The sequence below is a fragment of the Zingiber officinale genome, chromosome 3A (genome assembly GCF_018446385.1).
Source record: "Zingiber officinale cultivar Zhangliang chromosome 3A, Zo_v1.1, whole genome shotgun sequence".
Taxonomy (NCBI): Eukaryota; Viridiplantae; Streptophyta; class Magnoliopsida; order Zingiberales; family Zingiberaceae; genus Zingiber; species Zingiber officinale.
In genome coordinates this window covers 163506635-163524685 of record NC_055990.1, presented here as the reverse complement: position 1 = coordinate 163524685, position 18051 = coordinate 163506635, and the positions used below count along the sequence as shown (strand labels likewise).

The 18051-nt window shown below is 33.5% G+C and overlaps 1 protein-coding gene and 1 pseudogene across 2 annotated transcripts; both read right to left on the bottom strand.

Annotated features, from left to right (window-relative positions):
* Nucleotides 1-1025: 1025 nt before the first annotated feature.
* Nucleotides 1026-2995, bottom strand: LOC122054227 (annotated as a pseudogene).
* A 2349-nt stretch (nt 2996-5344) lies between these two features.
* LOC122053285 (golgin candidate 6) lies at nt 5345-16351 on the bottom strand. 2 transcript variants are annotated; one of them, XM_042615278.1, is made up of 19 exons: nt 15873-16351; nt 15665-15749; nt 15369-15421; nt 13838-13965; nt 13559-13758; nt 13414-13487; nt 13260-13329; nt 12315-12368; nt 12140-12235; nt 11067-11117; nt 10880-10969; nt 10668-10781; nt 10515-10586; nt 10031-10216; nt 8467-8561; nt 8250-8298; nt 7208-7273; nt 6258-7022; nt 5345-6083 (listed from the first exon to the last, which is right to left on the bottom strand). In XM_042615278.1, exons 2-19 carry the CDS (start codon nt 15707-15709, stop codon nt 5526-5528), a joined length of 2766 nt encoding a protein of 921 aa, XP_042471212.1. In that variant the 5' UTR covers nt 15710-15749; nt 15873-16351; the 3' UTR covers nt 5345-5525. The 2 variants fall into 2 exon arrangements, with proteins under 2 accessions (XP_042471212.1, XP_042471213.1); XM_042615279.1 differs by lacking the exon at nt 15873-16351 and having other exon boundaries at nt 13559-13729; nt 15665-15748.
* Between the last annotated feature and the right edge of the window lie 1700 nt (nt 16352-18051).

Here is an 18051-nt window from a genome sequence, read left to right as displayed (position 1 = left end):
TCTTCATCTCTTATTCTCTTGTGCTTCGACCATGATCATCTTCAAGGTAAGGAAAACCTTGAATTAATTCTCAAATCTCAACCAATATGATCATGAGCTATACATCCAATTCATCAGTTACGAAAGACATTCTTTGAATGCTCGGCCATAAGAGTGTTTGTTATATTCCCTCGATCACAGATGGAGAAAATGATCTTTATCGAATATTAATTGTTTATACTCGAACAGATAATGCCTAATTTTGTATGACCTATATAGGCTGAAAGCTATTGCATTAACTACCAATCATTTTCCTTAATTTCAACATCAAATTCCATAAAATTTTAAGGTGGCAACAACGTTTGATCAGTCGTTGGTTCATGCATATGGACAAATGTCAAACGGACAAAGGCATCTTCTATTATTGATCTTTTTTTTTCTAGATATATATATATACACACATATAATAAACTTAATTAGAATTAATATTTTTATATTTTAGATCTATATATTATTTACTTTTTAAACGTGTACAGGCAAACGTTAATTAGGCTATCAAGTTGGGCAGAGACAGTATTGTGTTCCAAAAGAAGAGCATCACACTTGTTCTGTCATACAGAGCTAAGGAATGTCGTGAGACAACACAGAAAGACTCTTGTCTGTATCTGAACCATAACCAGAGGCCACATACAGTGAATCGAATCAAACTTTTAATAACAAACTAAGACTTCATTGAAACATATGCAAAACATCTAAACAGTTTATGATCCTCATTTTCAAGGGGAAAAACTGATTGCTGATCTCTTTCCATTTCAAAGAACTTTTTCAGAAGACTCAAGTGTATACAATCATGTACTTTAGCAGGTCATGGCTAATGTCAGCACTGCAAGACAAACACAGGCGTGATTGCTGTTTTGATAATGCCAAAACTTTAGAGATCAAACATGATTAAATAACTGGGTCTAAACTGCATGCTGATATGTGCACAAATGAGGCTACATTGCCAAGCAAAATGTGCCAAAAATTGGAACTAATTACATTGATTTATTTTTGAGATTTCTAGCTGTTAAATTCACTAGTGTTAAAACATGTTTTAGCTATTACCTGGTCACAAATTCACTGACATCCTTAAGGTTCCTCAAATCTGGTATCGCGTGCTTCTGAACAAACTTCCGAATTCTCCGAGAGACACCAACAGGTTGTAGGCGGATGGAATAATGTCGAAAGTAAGCTTTGTTTCAGCATTGTAATTTAATAAAACAATCCTCCTACATGTAGACAGTTTTACCTACAGAGAAGTAGATAATATGAAGAAATTTGATAGATTTTGATCATTCACCTGGCTCAACTTCCAGTTAAGATAAGGACTCAGGAATGAGTTGAAACAGCCATTTCTTCAGGCAAGAATGAAGAATGATGACTCGATGTGACTTTTGTTTCAGTACTTACAGTACTTATATCTATGGCAGGAAAAATGTTCTGGAACATTATTGTTGTGAGCTTCAGGTGATGATCTCCACCCCCAAAGCCAGAAAGCACCATCTGCAATAAAGACACTTGCTCAGAACCAAAGAAGATGGATTGAAATAAAGGAATATAAAAACAAAAAAAAAAGTAATGTAGTTAAAGATATGATGTCAAAAATAACAGGATAAAACAATGTGCTATGTAGAAACAACAATGTGAACTTACCAAGGGTGAGTTATCACATAATTCCTTAGGATAACTTGGCTGAGATTGTGATCGAGCAATGTCAGCAGCCAAAGAGTATTCTTGAACTTCAAAAGTAAGTGTTGGACCTTGAGGTGTTCTTGCAACACGCAAATGGGGAATACTCTTTGGATATGATAACATTAGGAAATGGGTTACACCCATAGGCCCAGCAACATTTAGGAAGTCTTTCAGCTTATTCTGCTTTTTCTCCTGTAATTCAAGCAAACAAACTGATCAACATAGTAGATCCATTGACTATGAAATAAAAAGAATGTCAAATAAACAAACAAAAATGGAGTTCATAAAGAGGCCTTTACATGTGTTAGAGTGAGAAAGAAGATGATTCCATCTTATAATCCTTCAAGTGACTGTCAGAATTAACCAAAAGTGATGTAGAAATATGTTTGGACATGACACAACTCTTGTTGTTGAAGTCAAATTTATAAGTCTCTTTAATTTCCTTAGAAGTCAGAACTATAATACCATGATGAGCTTTATCTAACGCTGTATGGACATATCTTTAAGACATGGATCAGAAAATTTGATTATCCAACGATACAAGCAGGTCAAATGAAATTTAAGACAATTCAATAGATCAATTTTGCAACAATGAAATACAACAAACTAATTCCAACTAAGTACTTAGTACTTTATATATGCATTATTAGTTTGGTTCCAATGAGATGATCACGTTACCTGACTTAGTTAATCATTTTTTTATTGATTATTTGAATCTGGCCAAGTATAATGGCAGGACAGAGTCCTGAATGCAGACAAAAGAAAGTCATCTCCTATTCGAGACATTTGGTGTTATTTCCTCATTGTTACAATCGCTCGCATTTACTCATTAACAATTCAACCTCTTTTAATCATGGACCATTTTACTTTTTTCTTAATCACTGTTGTAAAGGCAAATGCTGTATGAATCACAGGCGAGTATAAATTTCAGAATCCAAATAAATCATATCAAACAAAACTCCAATAAACAGAATCAAGTTATAGAATAACCTTTAATTTTAGAGATGTGCGAGGGAGCATAAGCTTTCGAAGATCCAGTTCCAATTGCCTGACTAGGCCTGGCAGCCTTCCTCTTGAAAAGACAAAGCTCTTGGGAAGTTTTTTGACCAGTAATCTGATCTACAGAAGGTTGATTCTTTACAACAGGTGGCTTTACAAGTCCCCGCCTTTTCTTCTGCATTCAAAAGAAAACAAAACAAAATCAATATGAAACAAGAAAGAAAAAAATTTAAAAAAAAAAAGGATAACAGAAAGGATGGAAGCTCACATGATTGAATCGAGCCATTATTCTTGCTGCCTGAGTTTCTACAAAAGAGACAGAGTGTTTTGATAAGGATTTGATTGCTAGGTTCAGCTATATTTACATGTTATTCTACGATAAAATTGAACAATATATCATAATATCATACTTAAATAATCTAAAACGATTCCTTATTTTTTAAATACTACTCTAAAGTCTTGTCAAACTCAATTTAACATTCTAATGCAATTTTCTTAGCTATTACTCTAAGCATATTGCAAAATCCAAACTTGATTAACAAACAAAGATCAAGATAAAAAGCAAAAACAATTGAACAATGGACATGACAAGGATGGTTCGTCAGAACGGACTTGGATCGGCCAGACGGCAAAAGAATTGAACGGAACGGCGTAGGGTTAATCTGAGATAATTCCTCTCATACTTGTTCTATCACCATCTAAGGTAGATTATCAAATTCAAATCCAACCACATTTTATGCTACAATTGATAACCCCAATAATAATAAAAAAAACAAATTGAACCTATTAGATAACTAACTACACTTTTGATAAATAAAATGTGTTAAGTTTAAAATTTACTTTCAATAGATTTGCTACAATATACCAATATATGGAATGTGCCATCTGGATGGATAACCTCATCATCTTGGCTAAGAAGTCATCTTGTTGTTGAATGTTTTGAGGGTTTCTTGGTGATCTTCCCCTTGCAAGTTAAACCCCCCTTTAGTTTGCAACCTAAAAGGAAACCATAAGTCCACTTAGACAAAGCAAGCAAAGAAAAATAGCCCTAGCTATACATTCATTTCAAAGAATTAACTAAACTTGAAGAAGTTCAAGGCTTGCTTCGGAAATGGGAACTGAATTTTTCTTCTTCTATTTTTCAGTTTATTATTTTTTGGAAAACAAAAATTAGTATGAAAATATGGTTGGCATAGTTGTGACTATTTTTAGTTTTTCCATAATTTTTTTTTCAAAATTCTCTAATTTTTGGAAAGTGTTTATAATTTTTTCCCTTTTTTTTTTATAAAATACTAATGGAAAAGTAGTGTGTATATAAAATGAGATCTATTCTTTAGTTATTAATTTTCATCATTATACTTTATAATTTTATGTTCATGTCTAAAATTCCATGATAAAATTAATTTTTTTAATCTAATTAACATAATTTGTTATGTTGATAATCAAGATGAATCGGTTTAGAGTTATTCTAATTTGTTATATTTTATAGATATATTTTCATAATAATAAATTAGTTAAGATTCTCTATCACAAAGATCAATTTTACTATTAAAATGTTTTATATCAAACATTTTTTTAATCTTTTTTTGTTAGGTTATACCAAACAGATTTTCTTTTGGTTGAAAATGAAAAATTTTCATTCAATTGGATCTAGGAACTACACGAAGCAAGGGGAAGCTGAGACATTTCATCTCATAATTCCATCTGGGGGAACTCTAATAGCAATTGAAAATAAGAAATCGACTGGTAGCAGTGATTCAAATAAGTGTAAGTTGCTTGTCATTCAAAAATGATTTTATAAGTATAGCTAGCTAAATCTAACCTATAATATGCAAAGATGAAACGGATCTTAAATCTAATTTTGCGACGTTAAAAACAAGTGACAACAGATCAGAACAAGTTATTTTCACTAGTCTTATCAGATAAAATTAAACCCAATAACTCGTCCAATTTATGCAAAATTGGCACCAAAAAAAAAAAGTTTATTAATTTATTGTTCTGAAAATTTGCGTTGTGCAATTTTCGCCCGCCTGCAGAATAGTTGAGCATCAAGAAATACCTAAACTATTTATCTTAGCTAAAGACAAATGAAAACAAATATCATAAATTAAATTTAAATGCTTTTCAAATATTCAGGGAATTTAACAGAGAATTATTTAAAAATCATAGAAAAAAAATAATTAGATACTATTTGAACAAGTGTTATTTACTCGAAAAGTAGAACAACAAATCACAACTTCTTCAATCAAATTTACATTTCTTTTGAGGATAATCAAATCATTTTAAAAAATTCAAAAAAAAAAGGCAAGTAAAAAAATATCAGCCAAAATGTACATTGTTCAAAATCGTCAACTTTGTGAGTCAGCGTCTCAACGACACAGTTCAAGTATCAAGAGATCAACTACACCAGTTTCACTAGTTTTTGGAAGAAATCAAAAAAGGTGTTGTCCATGGAAGAAATCAAAATAAAAAAAATCTTATCCTCTGATCTTTCCCCCACTTTCATATTACATGCTAGCCTGTTGCTTGAGTTTTTGTTAAGAACATATTAAAAAGGAAGATTAATGGACGATCACAAAATCCAAGACAAATACTATGTGGCTTATTTGGAATATAACGCGGAATGGCACAATAGTAAAGAAAGAATTTTAAAGCGAATGTCTGTTTTAAGTCCACTTAACTTGCACGAACACGAGAACTAAATGTTATAATTTACAAGAGCGACCAACATTTGTTTTCAATGAGCACTTCACCAACAACTGATATTAACCAGGAGCGCATGGACACTTCTGAAGCACAAAAAAAAATTATTTGGCCTATTTCCCATCATCCTCATCCTCATCATCACCTTCAAGTCCAGCTTCATCGCCTAATCCTTCAAGGAGTGAGTCCACATCCTCACCCAACTCTGTCAGTCTAGTGCTGAGCTTTTCCACCTTACTTTGCTCTTGTCCCAGGCAAATAAGTAGATCATTCAGTTCAGCTTCACTCTCCTTCTCGGCTGCTTCTCTTGCTTCTGCTTTGATTGTTTCAATATCAGGATGCTGGACCCTTCCACCTTTCCTCAACTCCTCTGCCTCGGATTCGAGACGGAAGTTCACCTGCTCCAAGCTGTTGTAAGCATCTGACAAACTTTTCAGGTCAGACTCCAGCTTTGCAGCAAGATTTCTGTAGTTGTTGGCTTCATCCTCGATCTTTGCTTTCTCAGCTGTAAGAATCTGAGCACATCGTCTTGCCTCCTGAAGCTCTCGGCGATGAGATTCATTCAGAACCCTCTCTCTGCCACTGCTGGGTTCTTGGGAAATGGTTGATATGGTCGCACCGCCAGTCCTCACCAATTCCTCAGCTAAAGTAGCATTGCGACATAACAGGTCCTTCACGTCATTTCCAGCAAATATCAGTTATTTCATCAAACAAAGAAACCATAAATTCAAAAATTCAAAAAGGCAATAAAAGAGAAATCAGGGAAGTGGATAAATTTTTTTGATCCTTGATAAAAAAAAAATCCCTTTACTATAGGAAAATCATATCAAAATTTCAACACGAACCTGCATCTCATTGCATTGTGAAGCAACAAATATTTTCAATCTCTTGATGTAATCTCTATCAGTCTCTTTATCACTTTGCTCCAGTTCAGCTGGCAGTACTGCAACCTTGTTTTTCGTATTGCTATATATCCCTAAAATGCTCTCCCTAATTTCTGCTTCAAGCTTATCCACATATCTAATGAACGTTGAATCAAACATTTCCAGTAGGACAGGGTGCTCATGCTTATGATTTGTACCAACATTTTCAACATCTTCAGCTTCTGCCATACTAGCTGCACTAGATCTTCCAAGCGACTGGCTGTGTTGACCTTCTGTGGAAAGATGTGAAAGGAATTTTTGTAGCTCATCAAACTTCAAAAAGAAGTTACTTAACCCGACCTTTTGGCTCAAAGCATCAGCCACAGAAAAGGCATCTCTTTTGGTCTCGTTATTTCTATTGTATAGAACACATTCTCCAAGAATAATAGCAGCCAAACCCTGAACAGCAATACCTGCTTGTGGGTTTGATACTAGACTTAGCAAATAGGTAAGATGTCCTGGTGATTCTAATAGGCAGTTCACAGCATTTGGGCAGTCAGCTAGCCAGGTGACCAGTAATTGGAGAATAAGAGGTTGAATGTATAAATCTCCCTCAGATTTGTGGTTTTGCTTCTCATCAATGCTTCCTGATGAGGCTGCAATAGCCGAATACTTCATGACACGGTGCATAAGAGGCTCTGGGGAACTTAATGATGGTACTGGTGCTTCAAGCTCAACCTTGAGAACCTGAAATGTTTTAGGGATACCTCAGCTTTCCAATTCGATTAGCAGATGAACACTTGTATATGTAATATGCTATTGACGCTACAACCATCCATATTATCAACAAAAACATACAGTTTCACAAGAATTGTGGGTACAAAGGTTCCGTTGGAAACTAAAGAATCAGTGCAGTCAGAAAATGTACATACCAGTTCCTTGCATTTGAGATTGTTCTTCAGTATATGAGAAAGAACACATGCAGCCCTGGCACACTTCTGCAGTTGACAATTGAACATTTACTCTTGAATATCATATTCAAGTCAACGAAGGGAAAATGGAATTAAACATGAGTAAGTCCTATTATAAAAGTTACTGCAATCATGCAATAAGTCTTTTTCAAGTCAGTGCATGATATAGACTTGACTGCGAGTATACTTCCCAGCAGTTAACAGATAATGTAATAAAAACTTTCAAGATAGTGCATGTAACCTTGTGAGTACCATTCAGATTAATCATACTACAGGAAGAAAGTTGCTATAACAAATGTCTTTCATGGATTCCATAGAGATCATCAAATGAATAGTCTCTAGGATGGCAAAAAATATGAAACCACAGAAACGCTTCATGTTCATTTAACGCAAGTAATCAACTAGAACCTATGAAATACATAATAAGACAAAAGAAAGGAAATAAAAATAGGAATCATAAGAAGTATAACAGAGACCTAGTATTTAGACCAATTCATAAACTATGAATGGGACAAAAAAACATAAATTATGAAAAAGTGGCTGATAAACTTTGAGACAGAAAATATGATTGTTACAAAATCTTATGGGTTAATTTGAAAAACCATTGAGAACCAGAAACTGGCCGACTTACTTCTAAACATTAAAGACATGGAAAACAGCTATCTAGAATTACCAGTTATAATGGCAACCATCTTTCCAACTTACATAACTATCACATGAGTTGACCAAGCGTTATGCAATAAACACTGCCGACTACTAAACTAAGATAAGATAGGAAAAATATAACAAGCTATCAATCACTGGTGAAGAGAGTGAAAAGATGAAGCAGAACCAGCAAGCAGCTACTGACATGTTCCAAGTCTTTGCTAATGATGAAAAAGAAGAGGAAACATGAAAAGAGATACCTACATTGTCAGACATCTTGCAGGTATGTTTTGACATATATTAGAGAATCCATCCTGAAGACAAGATTACTTAAAAAGGAGAGAAGCCATAAACTGACCTCAAGATCTCCATTAGCCCCATTTGAGAGTAGAGCTTGCAAAAGCATACTGCCTCAAAAGAACATGTCAAACAAACAAACAAAAATATGAGAAACAGAGAATTACATTCCAGATAAAGATTCTTGCTTAATAGAATAATATCCAAACAAGGAGAGCATAATAATGCTATAGAACAAAACAAACACTAGTCCATGAAAAGTTCATATTGCAGCAAACCTTCCAAAAGGCATGCTACCACCAGAATCAATAATTGGATTGGAATTTGGTTGTGTTATCGTGGAAGCCAACATTTCTTGACCATCAGAATTACCCTTTTCATTTTCACAAAAGAAACAGAAGAAACTATTAGGATAAACAGATGCAAAGCAATATACAATAGAAGTACTATTTTATATGATAAATAAACTTTCTGCTGAGTGGGCACATTCAGAACAATCATTAATAATTCAAACAGCCATGCTGTGGACTAAGCAACGAGATGATTGGTTGTGATCAAAATATTATTAGCTCATGGAATGTTCCTTTTTCTGACAAATGAAATTGTCCTAATAAGAAAAGTCCAAATTTTCATTATAAAAACACATAATGTTACCTAAATTGCATCTCTTACTTTTTGTAGCTAAAGTAGTCTAACAAACATAAGTTGTCATAATGAGTCAATGACTGCAGTCAAGCTCATTGGCAACAACTTCTATTTTTACCTCTATTTTAGCAATGATTTTCATCACTCTTACAAATCAATTAGAGTTAAATGGATTAAAATCTAACTTAGCGCACTCAAAAGATAATCCTTCTGCCGGTTATGTAGTCACAGGAAAATTAATATTTTGACTGTGTCATCTCCTTTCTGATCATGTCGTCATCACAGGAAGGATTAAGCTACCTTTTTCTTTTGAAGGTATACCTTTATATCAATAAAAGCATGACATTAATCTTTTATAAGAAAATGGTCTACTTAGATGCAGACGATACTCTGATTGTCTGATATCTTATACAATGAGGCATAAAAAATTGTCATTTTCAATGGATTTTATACGAGGTAGTTTTCCTAATGTTACATTTTCAAACCAAAACTAGTGGAACTTAGCAGTGGCTTTAACAAAAGGTCTTCAAACAATGATCACAATCTCAACTATTACACAATCAGGTACCCACTACCAAGCTCTCTTTACCTCTAAACAGAATGTGATTCAATATTTATTGTGGGACATACTAGAACTTTATCCTATGTATGTACTAAATTGGCATCAACTTAGATGTATACTCTGAGAGAATTTAGAATAGATAACTTAGTCTCACATGGCCAATGTAACCATCAGTTATTATATTGGTATTATATGCAGATGTAGTGTCTTCTTTTCTCGACCCATCATACTTCAGGACTAGAATGGAATGAGTAAATGAATTAAAGTTGAAGGTGTATGATAGAAGGAAATTAAAGAAATTTATAGATAATATAATTAAAAATATTTGGAATATCATTATAGAGATGGTCCGCCAAAAATTCTCTTTTCAATTTTCATGGAATGATAGAACTCTATTCTATTACTCTCAATTTCCACATTGTTATACTATGCCATTAATATGTTACACCTCAACAATAGCAAGTGATCAATCAACCAACATAATTTATAGATGCATGATCATCATATACTTCAAATGATGAGAACAGATAACAGACCAAAAATCTTGAAATCATTCATAAAAATTTGACTTGATGAGAGGAGACTCTGAACGGTTATGGTAGAAGTTATTGGAAGCTCAGAAGTCAAGAAATAACCTCACAGAAGCATTTGAGGACATAATCAGCTGCTATGAATTCCTGAATAGCAGAGGCACGTAAAATGACACGAAATGTGGCACTCAAGGCAGGCTCGAGATGAGGTTCTTCTCCAACTAACTTACTTCCAAGGATGAGGAGATTGTGAGGATTTTTAATAACCAAATTCCCTATGCATCGCAATGCCTGAAAGTAAAGTTCACACAATCATAAAAGATAAAACATGTATGGAAAAAGTAATATAATTTTAAGCTAAACTGAAAAGATTAAAAATTGCAATAAAACAAGAAGTTTCACAGTTGAAAGAAAGATTATACAAATCTGCAGAAACATGACTCAGGAAAAAGGATGAGTTAAACTATTAACAGGTGCACTCTGAAACAAGCTGAGCTTAGGTTACTATAATAACAGTGTGCACATGGATCCATCTTGATATGCAAGCGAAAGATATTAAAAAATGCTGTCTATAACTAGGGTAACTTACTGAAGAACGCAAAGCAACTGGAGCCCATTGACTTTCAATCCCCAAGAGTAAAAGATAGTCCAAAATTTTCTTCTGAGCTCATTTGCAAAACGGAAATTTTGTATTTCAGATAAAGGGGGATAAAATAAGCTTCAAAGTAATGAGAAGTTATACCTGAGCTAATGCAGTTTGATTTGCAAGCCTACTAGAATCTTTATCTGGTTCACTAGTTGAACCTCCAACCAGAAGCAGTCGAACGGTTTCCATTACACTAAGCAGATTTATTGTCTAACATCACAGAAGTTTCAGAAATTGTGAATGCTCTGTTGCTTCATTGCTAAAATACCATCATGTATCTCTAGGTGCTAAAGTACATAGATTCATACCTTCTGCTGAGTAAAATTGTAAGCACTGCCTCTACGAAGTTTCAATATCGATACTAGAGGATCAAATCCAATAGTCTCCTTCAGCAACATCTGAATCACGTGTTTCATAAATCAAATCTAATTCCAAAGTATAACTTAAAATCTTGATGGTATTAATTATTTGCTAGAGGATCAAATTAAATAATACCTGATTGGATGCATTATTACGAATGAGATTATTCAGCAATTCAAGAGAGTCCTGTTTAACAACAAAGATATAATTCACATGCAATGAACACTTTCAGGCAATCAATCCTAGAGGCACTATTGACTAACAGAAAACCAAGAGGTTACAAATTCCTTTAGCAGCTAACAGAAGAGTCGATAAGAACATGATAATAATGTGAGGAAACTGCAAAAACTTAGTTAAAAACTATTATCACTTTAATACAAAAGGCATTAACAAATTTCATGAAAAAAGTGGAAGACCGTTATGTAACCTTAAGGAATATTTTCATTGTAACTTTATGTTGATTTGCTCTTACCTGTGGTCTTAACCTTATGAAATAGAAATCTCACCAGCTACAAAGTTTTCATGAAAATATACATCCGGAAAGGTTTAAAACTACATTTATCATCTAGATTGTCCATCAATCTTTTATATGTGTTCCTATTCCAAGAAAATAGACTTGCTTGATTTAATACTTGATTGTGGAGTGCAATTTTTTACTCTGAACATTTGATGGAATATTATAAACTGGTCTGCCCTCATGACCTTCTACACCATATAAAAAATCTCAATGGATGACAACTTATCCCTTAAGTTGTTAGAAAACAAGAAAAAAAAAACAATTAGAAGTATTTCTTGTTTAACAATTACAACTCATTTCAAAGTGTACAACTAATTAATTCACATTGACTATATCTTCTAAATACTAAGAAATCTTGGTATTTACTTGAAAATTAATTGCAATGTTATGAAAGAACGTACTTTTTTACTTATGACCTCTTTATCATTATATCATTACAGGAAGTCATCCCGTGTCCACAAATTGAGGAGAAGACCTTGTTAATGTTATACGAGCATAAGAAGTTCATGGTGGTGTGTTTTGCAGTGGAATCAAGTAGGTATAAGTATATAAGAAACTTGACTACTATTTGTTGCACTAAGACACTGCCAGAAGTAGGAAAATGATATTCAAATTGATCAAAAGGTTACATTTATCAAAAACCAGAATGAAGATGCAAATAAACAACAACAATAGAAGAAACAAGATTCACCTGCACAACCACACCTCCTTCAGAATCCCCTTCTTCTTTAATAATACTAAATATCTTTTCAAATGCACCTTCAAACACTACAATTTTTTGAATCTCCTGAAGATCAATAGCAATTAGTTAAAGAAAAATTGCTAACGGTACATTACTTCAAATTACCATCATAGGGTAGACCCACCTCTGCTTGACGTGTCAAATAAGTGAGCAGAAGTAAGGCTTCATTCCTAATGACCTAACATAAGAACTAAACCATCAGCTCAAACCAGAAGTTATTGGCTAATATGGATTCATACAAAATAAAATAAATAAAAAAGAAAACATATTTGAGCAAGAATCTAAATAAGCAACCATAATATCAAGGTTATCAAAGTACCACACAGAATACGACCCAAGGAAGTGCATATCCAGAAGGCTTAACAATTAGAAAATAATATGAAAATCTAAAATGAGGAGAAAGCTAGGTGTGAGCTCAAGTGAAGTGTTTGTCAAATTGAACCAGTAAAAGAAAGAGCGAAGGAACTGACATTAACTACATATTTAAATTATACAGAAATAGATGCAATAATGCTAAGGAGGACAAATTAAGAACAAATATCAGTATCATTCATGCAAATGTGGAAAAGATACTAAATGTCTTACAAGGACTGCACTTCATAAAATGTATATACAATGACGTCACATACTTAGATAGCATAAATCCTACGAAATGCCATCATATAACTAGATATGCATCACTTGAAAGTTTAGCAAAAATACAAGTTCAAGACAGAATTACTCAGCAACAATGTATTTAAACATAGGAAGAATTTAGAAATTTCTGTTCTTTATGAAAATTCAGAAATCTATAGCTATTAACAGATTCATTTCCATAATCAGATATAAAATCATACAATAAACTAAGGCTACTGTATAGGTATTCAACCAAGACAAAACTATTTACTGAAATAAATCCTATCCGATGAAGCCTACCACTAAAATGGTATATCTTTTGTTAAAGAGATAAGCTCACACTAAATAGCTGCATTTCTCCATAAGAGTTTCTTTAACATTAGGTAATTTAGGAACAACAACAGCAGTCATCCAATAATTGATATAAAACTAAATGAACAGTTCAGGTTCTAACCTCACGATCCATAAGCATATCCATTAACCTAGTTATGCCACGAGGAATGGAAATAATTTCTTCTTGTATTCTGCATATTAGATAAAAGTTCCATAGGGACAAACAAGAAAAAAAAGATGGTGAACAAACCACAATTACTTTCTTGCATGAGTACCTATTGGGAGAATGTGTGAGAAGGGCAGTTATAATCTGAAGGGTGTAATATCTGACATAGAAGTCATCCTCCGTCTGCACAGAACCAAAATGTAAGTAAAAGGTGGAGACAGGAGAGGCAAGAAGAAGAGGCATCACTTAGTTACCAATAAACTTAGAAGAAGAGAAATATTCTCTGATTCTCTGGAAAGAAGATCTGAATTCACTAAAGCTGGTTGAACCACGTTTTTCTGCCCTTGTGCAGTTTCTATGGGAGTTAAGGCACTCAGAATAGTCTCTAGTGCACCTCGTATCAACTCAACATCATCACGTTCTTCCTTTAGAACATTAAGAAGAACAGGAAATCCTGTTTAAAGGAAGGACAAACAAATAAGGATGAACTGGAACCAGAAGGTTATATACTATAGACTTAAAAGTAGTAGTACCCATAGCCCCAAATGACATCTGAGCTGTACTGCTTTCTGCAACAAGAGACTGGAGATTAAGCATAGCTGATCGCCTGTCATCTCCTAGTACACCATTGCTTATACGGTCGAGATACTTTTCAATATAGCTGTCAATATAAAAAGTGATCAATGTAATTATAAAATCTATTCTAAAACAACATGTGGAAACATAAAGGTTGAATCTTCAATGTCATAGAGAAGGTGCTCTTTCAGGAGTGTAGGCCATCGAAACAACCTTTGTTCATCTGAGACCATGATATTTATTGTTTATATTACCAAACCATCCCATACTGGTATCGTTGAGATTTAGAAAAGAGCTACACACAAAATGCTCCACTTTCATTACGAATATGAGAGAGAACCAGAAAACAGAAACAAGATGCAGGATGATTTAATTCAACTATAGCATCAAGATAAAAATAAAATAAAAGAAAACTAATCAGAAAAAAAAAAGAATTCTGAACTAGCAATTGTTCCTCCATTTAATAAGATAAATAAAAGGGCAGCCCGGTACACAAAGCTCCTGCCAATATGGGTCCCGCTATTTTTGCAACTCGAATCCGTGACCTCCAAGTCACATGAAAGCAACTTTACCATTGCACCCAGGCTCCTCTTCATTCCATTTAATAAAATCCAAATGAGAGATTATTATATAAAGGGAGTTCCCAATTTCCAGATATCAAATCTCCCAGACAGCATGTTGTGGAAATAACAGAGAATCATAATAAATCCAGAACAACAGGTAATTGTATATTAAATATCTATATGGCATCCAAGTAAATGAACAAACTTAGATATTGATCATGAAGAAGATTCATGTTTGGCAGGCCTATGTAAATAAATAATAGAATTCAATTTGATCACTTGGGTGCACAAATAGCCAGCCACAAGATACACTATTTAAACTCAGAGATCAATCTCACATATCTTAGTGAATAATAGCTTGATTTAGTAATGCAGAAGATAATATCTTCAAGCATTTTCAACTTTTCAAGTATTTGCTAAGAAGACAACCTGTTGTTCCTGCTGTTTTTCATGAAGGAAATGATAAGTTGTATTTTAGTATTGTGTTGAGCATTTTGAAATTACTGTAGATAAATCACCACAAGTGTGATATTTTCAACTTACATTCTTTCTTGAACTACTTCCTGCTTATCTCCAAAATTGTCAAATTGTGAATAGTGCCCTAAGTGACAAGTTTGCATAAACAGGAGCATTCAGAATTCAGGTTCTAATGGCACTCTCAAATGCTAACAAGCAGGGATGACCAGGATATTTTCTTCCAAAGAAAACTTGCTTTTATATCAGAACTCAGAAATAAATTCAACATTTCAATCACATGAACTACGTATATCAAGCATGTAACACACTCTGTTTCTTAAAATCAAATCACAATGTATTCACTATAACAGAATATATACAAACACATCATTATTCAACTATGACAAAAATACATGTCAACCATTAAATAGATTAACAGTAGTATTACTTAAGTAGAAGTCCATAATACCTATCTTCGTTTGAAGTAGAGTTCTCATTACCGAAAACAAGTCCACCAACACCCTGCATGCAAATTGTTGTCAAACGAAAGCCATCTACCCAAAAGAGCAATGGATACTCACTGACTAACTATAAGAAGCCATATTAGAGCAATGTTGAGACAAAAAGAAATTTCAAGTCAGAAATTTGTCTTATTGTCAAACAAAAGATAAAACAAGTTGTTTAAGGTTTAAGACATCTGCACATAGACCTTATTCGCCCTATATAGGTCTGGGCACTGAAGATTGCAAAATTTCGGGGAGATACCTGGGCGACAGCATTGAGATTAAGGCGGCCAATCTTGAAATCCATCCTGAAATGATTCGGAAAGTATAACCAAGCTCCTTCCTAGCTGCAGATTTGAACAAAATAAAAACAAAAATAAAAAATAGAGAAGGGGGCAGCGAAGCTTTAAAATGGTTTGGAAACAGCTCCCATGAGACAGAACGAAGCCCTAATCTCGATGAATGAATACCTCCAGCAAAAAAGCGAGGAGAGAAACCCTAGAACAGATCAGACCGACTGAATGATCTCGAGGGGCTTAAGGAGACTAAGGGCCAATACCCACAAAATTGGTAATCGCGATAAGATTAGCAATCACGAATCTCGTGGAGAAGAACCGATAGCCGACAACGAGAATACAACGAATCCTCTGTTGCGAGACTAACGATTAGGTCTCCGCTCCGATGGCAACGGCTGAGGTGACCGGACAGAACGAGGGATTGTCCGGTTTGGACGGGAAGGCAATTCTCAGGTGCGGCTTTGGGAGGACTGCGAAGGTGGGCGGGGCGAAGCAGTTACGTGAGACCGTGAGTCGAGAGTTGGAGGAGGCGTTCGGAGGTTGCCGGGGCTGATCGCGCGATGATGAAGTAGAGATTGGGGATCAACCGATCGAGAGAGGGAAATGAGGAGCAGACCAAATTAACTCTTGTTGCTTACCTTTCTTTTCTTTTTTTTAGAATAAATAAAAGTTTGGTCGTATCAAAAAACCCTATGAATTGGCTCCTACAAACTGATTGGCTGATGCTTCTTTGCGGATATCCTGTCTCCTGGTTGTTTTCATCGATATTTCGTAGCATACTTGATAATTTTTATGTTCATAATGTCGAAGTATAATAGAGGTCAATTTGATAATATATGAAAATCTTTAAAAATGTAACTATATAAGGTGAAAACGATAATTACTGCCATAATATTTGTATAGATGTTTACTTCGATATATATTGGAGTCGATTCCTAAGGAAAATAAAATACTCTCTTCTAATCTCTCTTGTAAAAAAGATGAAATATCCACCTATATAGAATTACAAATGATTTATACACTCGTATTAATGAAATGCTTATCCTTTGTGAGTTCAGATTTTCTATCTCAAAATACTTATGTCTCCATATTTACTTATGACGAGTTAAATTATATTTCAAGAATGTCTTAAGCATCATGAAAATAGAACACACATCTTAAAGATATCATAACTGTCCGATCGATAAAAAGATATAGAGATAAAGTTATTTTGGGACAGAAGACCAGAACTAATTCTTTGTAGTACTATTATAGAAAGGAATCTAATCATGCAGAATTAGCGAATTACATTTTATCACATTGATGGCAGATTTTATTTTTCAATAAAAAGGGTATTGAATGAAATATCCAATATTTGTATAGATGTTTACTTCGATATATATTGGAGTCGATTCATAAGGAAAATAAAATACCTTTTCTCTGTCTAATCTCTCTCGTAAAAAAGATGAAATATCCACTTATATAGAATTACAAATGATTCATACACTCGTATTAGTAAAATGCTTATCCTTTGTGAGTTCAGATTTTCCATCTCAAAATATTTATGTTTTCGTATTTCTTTGTTGATCGGACGAATTAAATTACATCTTAAGAATATCTTACACATCATGAAAATATTGTACACATCTTAAAAAATATCATAACCGTCCGATTGATAAAAAAACATAAGGATAAAATTATTTTGGAACAGAAAATTCGAATTAATACTATTATAGAAAGAAATCCAATCGTACAGGATGAGCGAATCATATTGGTCATAGATTTTACTTTTTCATAAAAAGGATATTGAATGGCTGAGCTAGGTCCAAAAAAGTTTAAAATAAAAAGAAAATTTCAAAAACAAATTATTTTCATAAAAAATAATAAGAAACCATCTCACTAACTAAAGTATATTGACATTGTCCAGATTCCACGGGAACAAGTAGACAAATATCCGCTTTATAATTAGAGATCTTTTATTATCATGACGATGATTCGACAGATTTATTAGAATTAGATATAAATGAAATACTCGGTTGTAAATTAATCGCATGTTTTACCTTCTTTTATGTAATCTAGAAACAAATTATAAAACATAAGATCTTGAATTTTGAACATATTTTTCCTCATATTTTGATAATTTATTTTAATGATTAATAATTATTTATGATTTACTTCCTCTATATCAATCTAGAGACAGATTGACGAGGGTACTGGGATAAATGAATTACCTTTTGTCATATGAAAAAAAATTATAAAGAATATCTGAGGTGAATGTAGCCTTAAATAATAGAAAAGTAGAAATTTTAATTTTAATGAATTAACAGATAAATTTTCTTTAATGAATAATTGATATAAAAAAATTGGACTGATG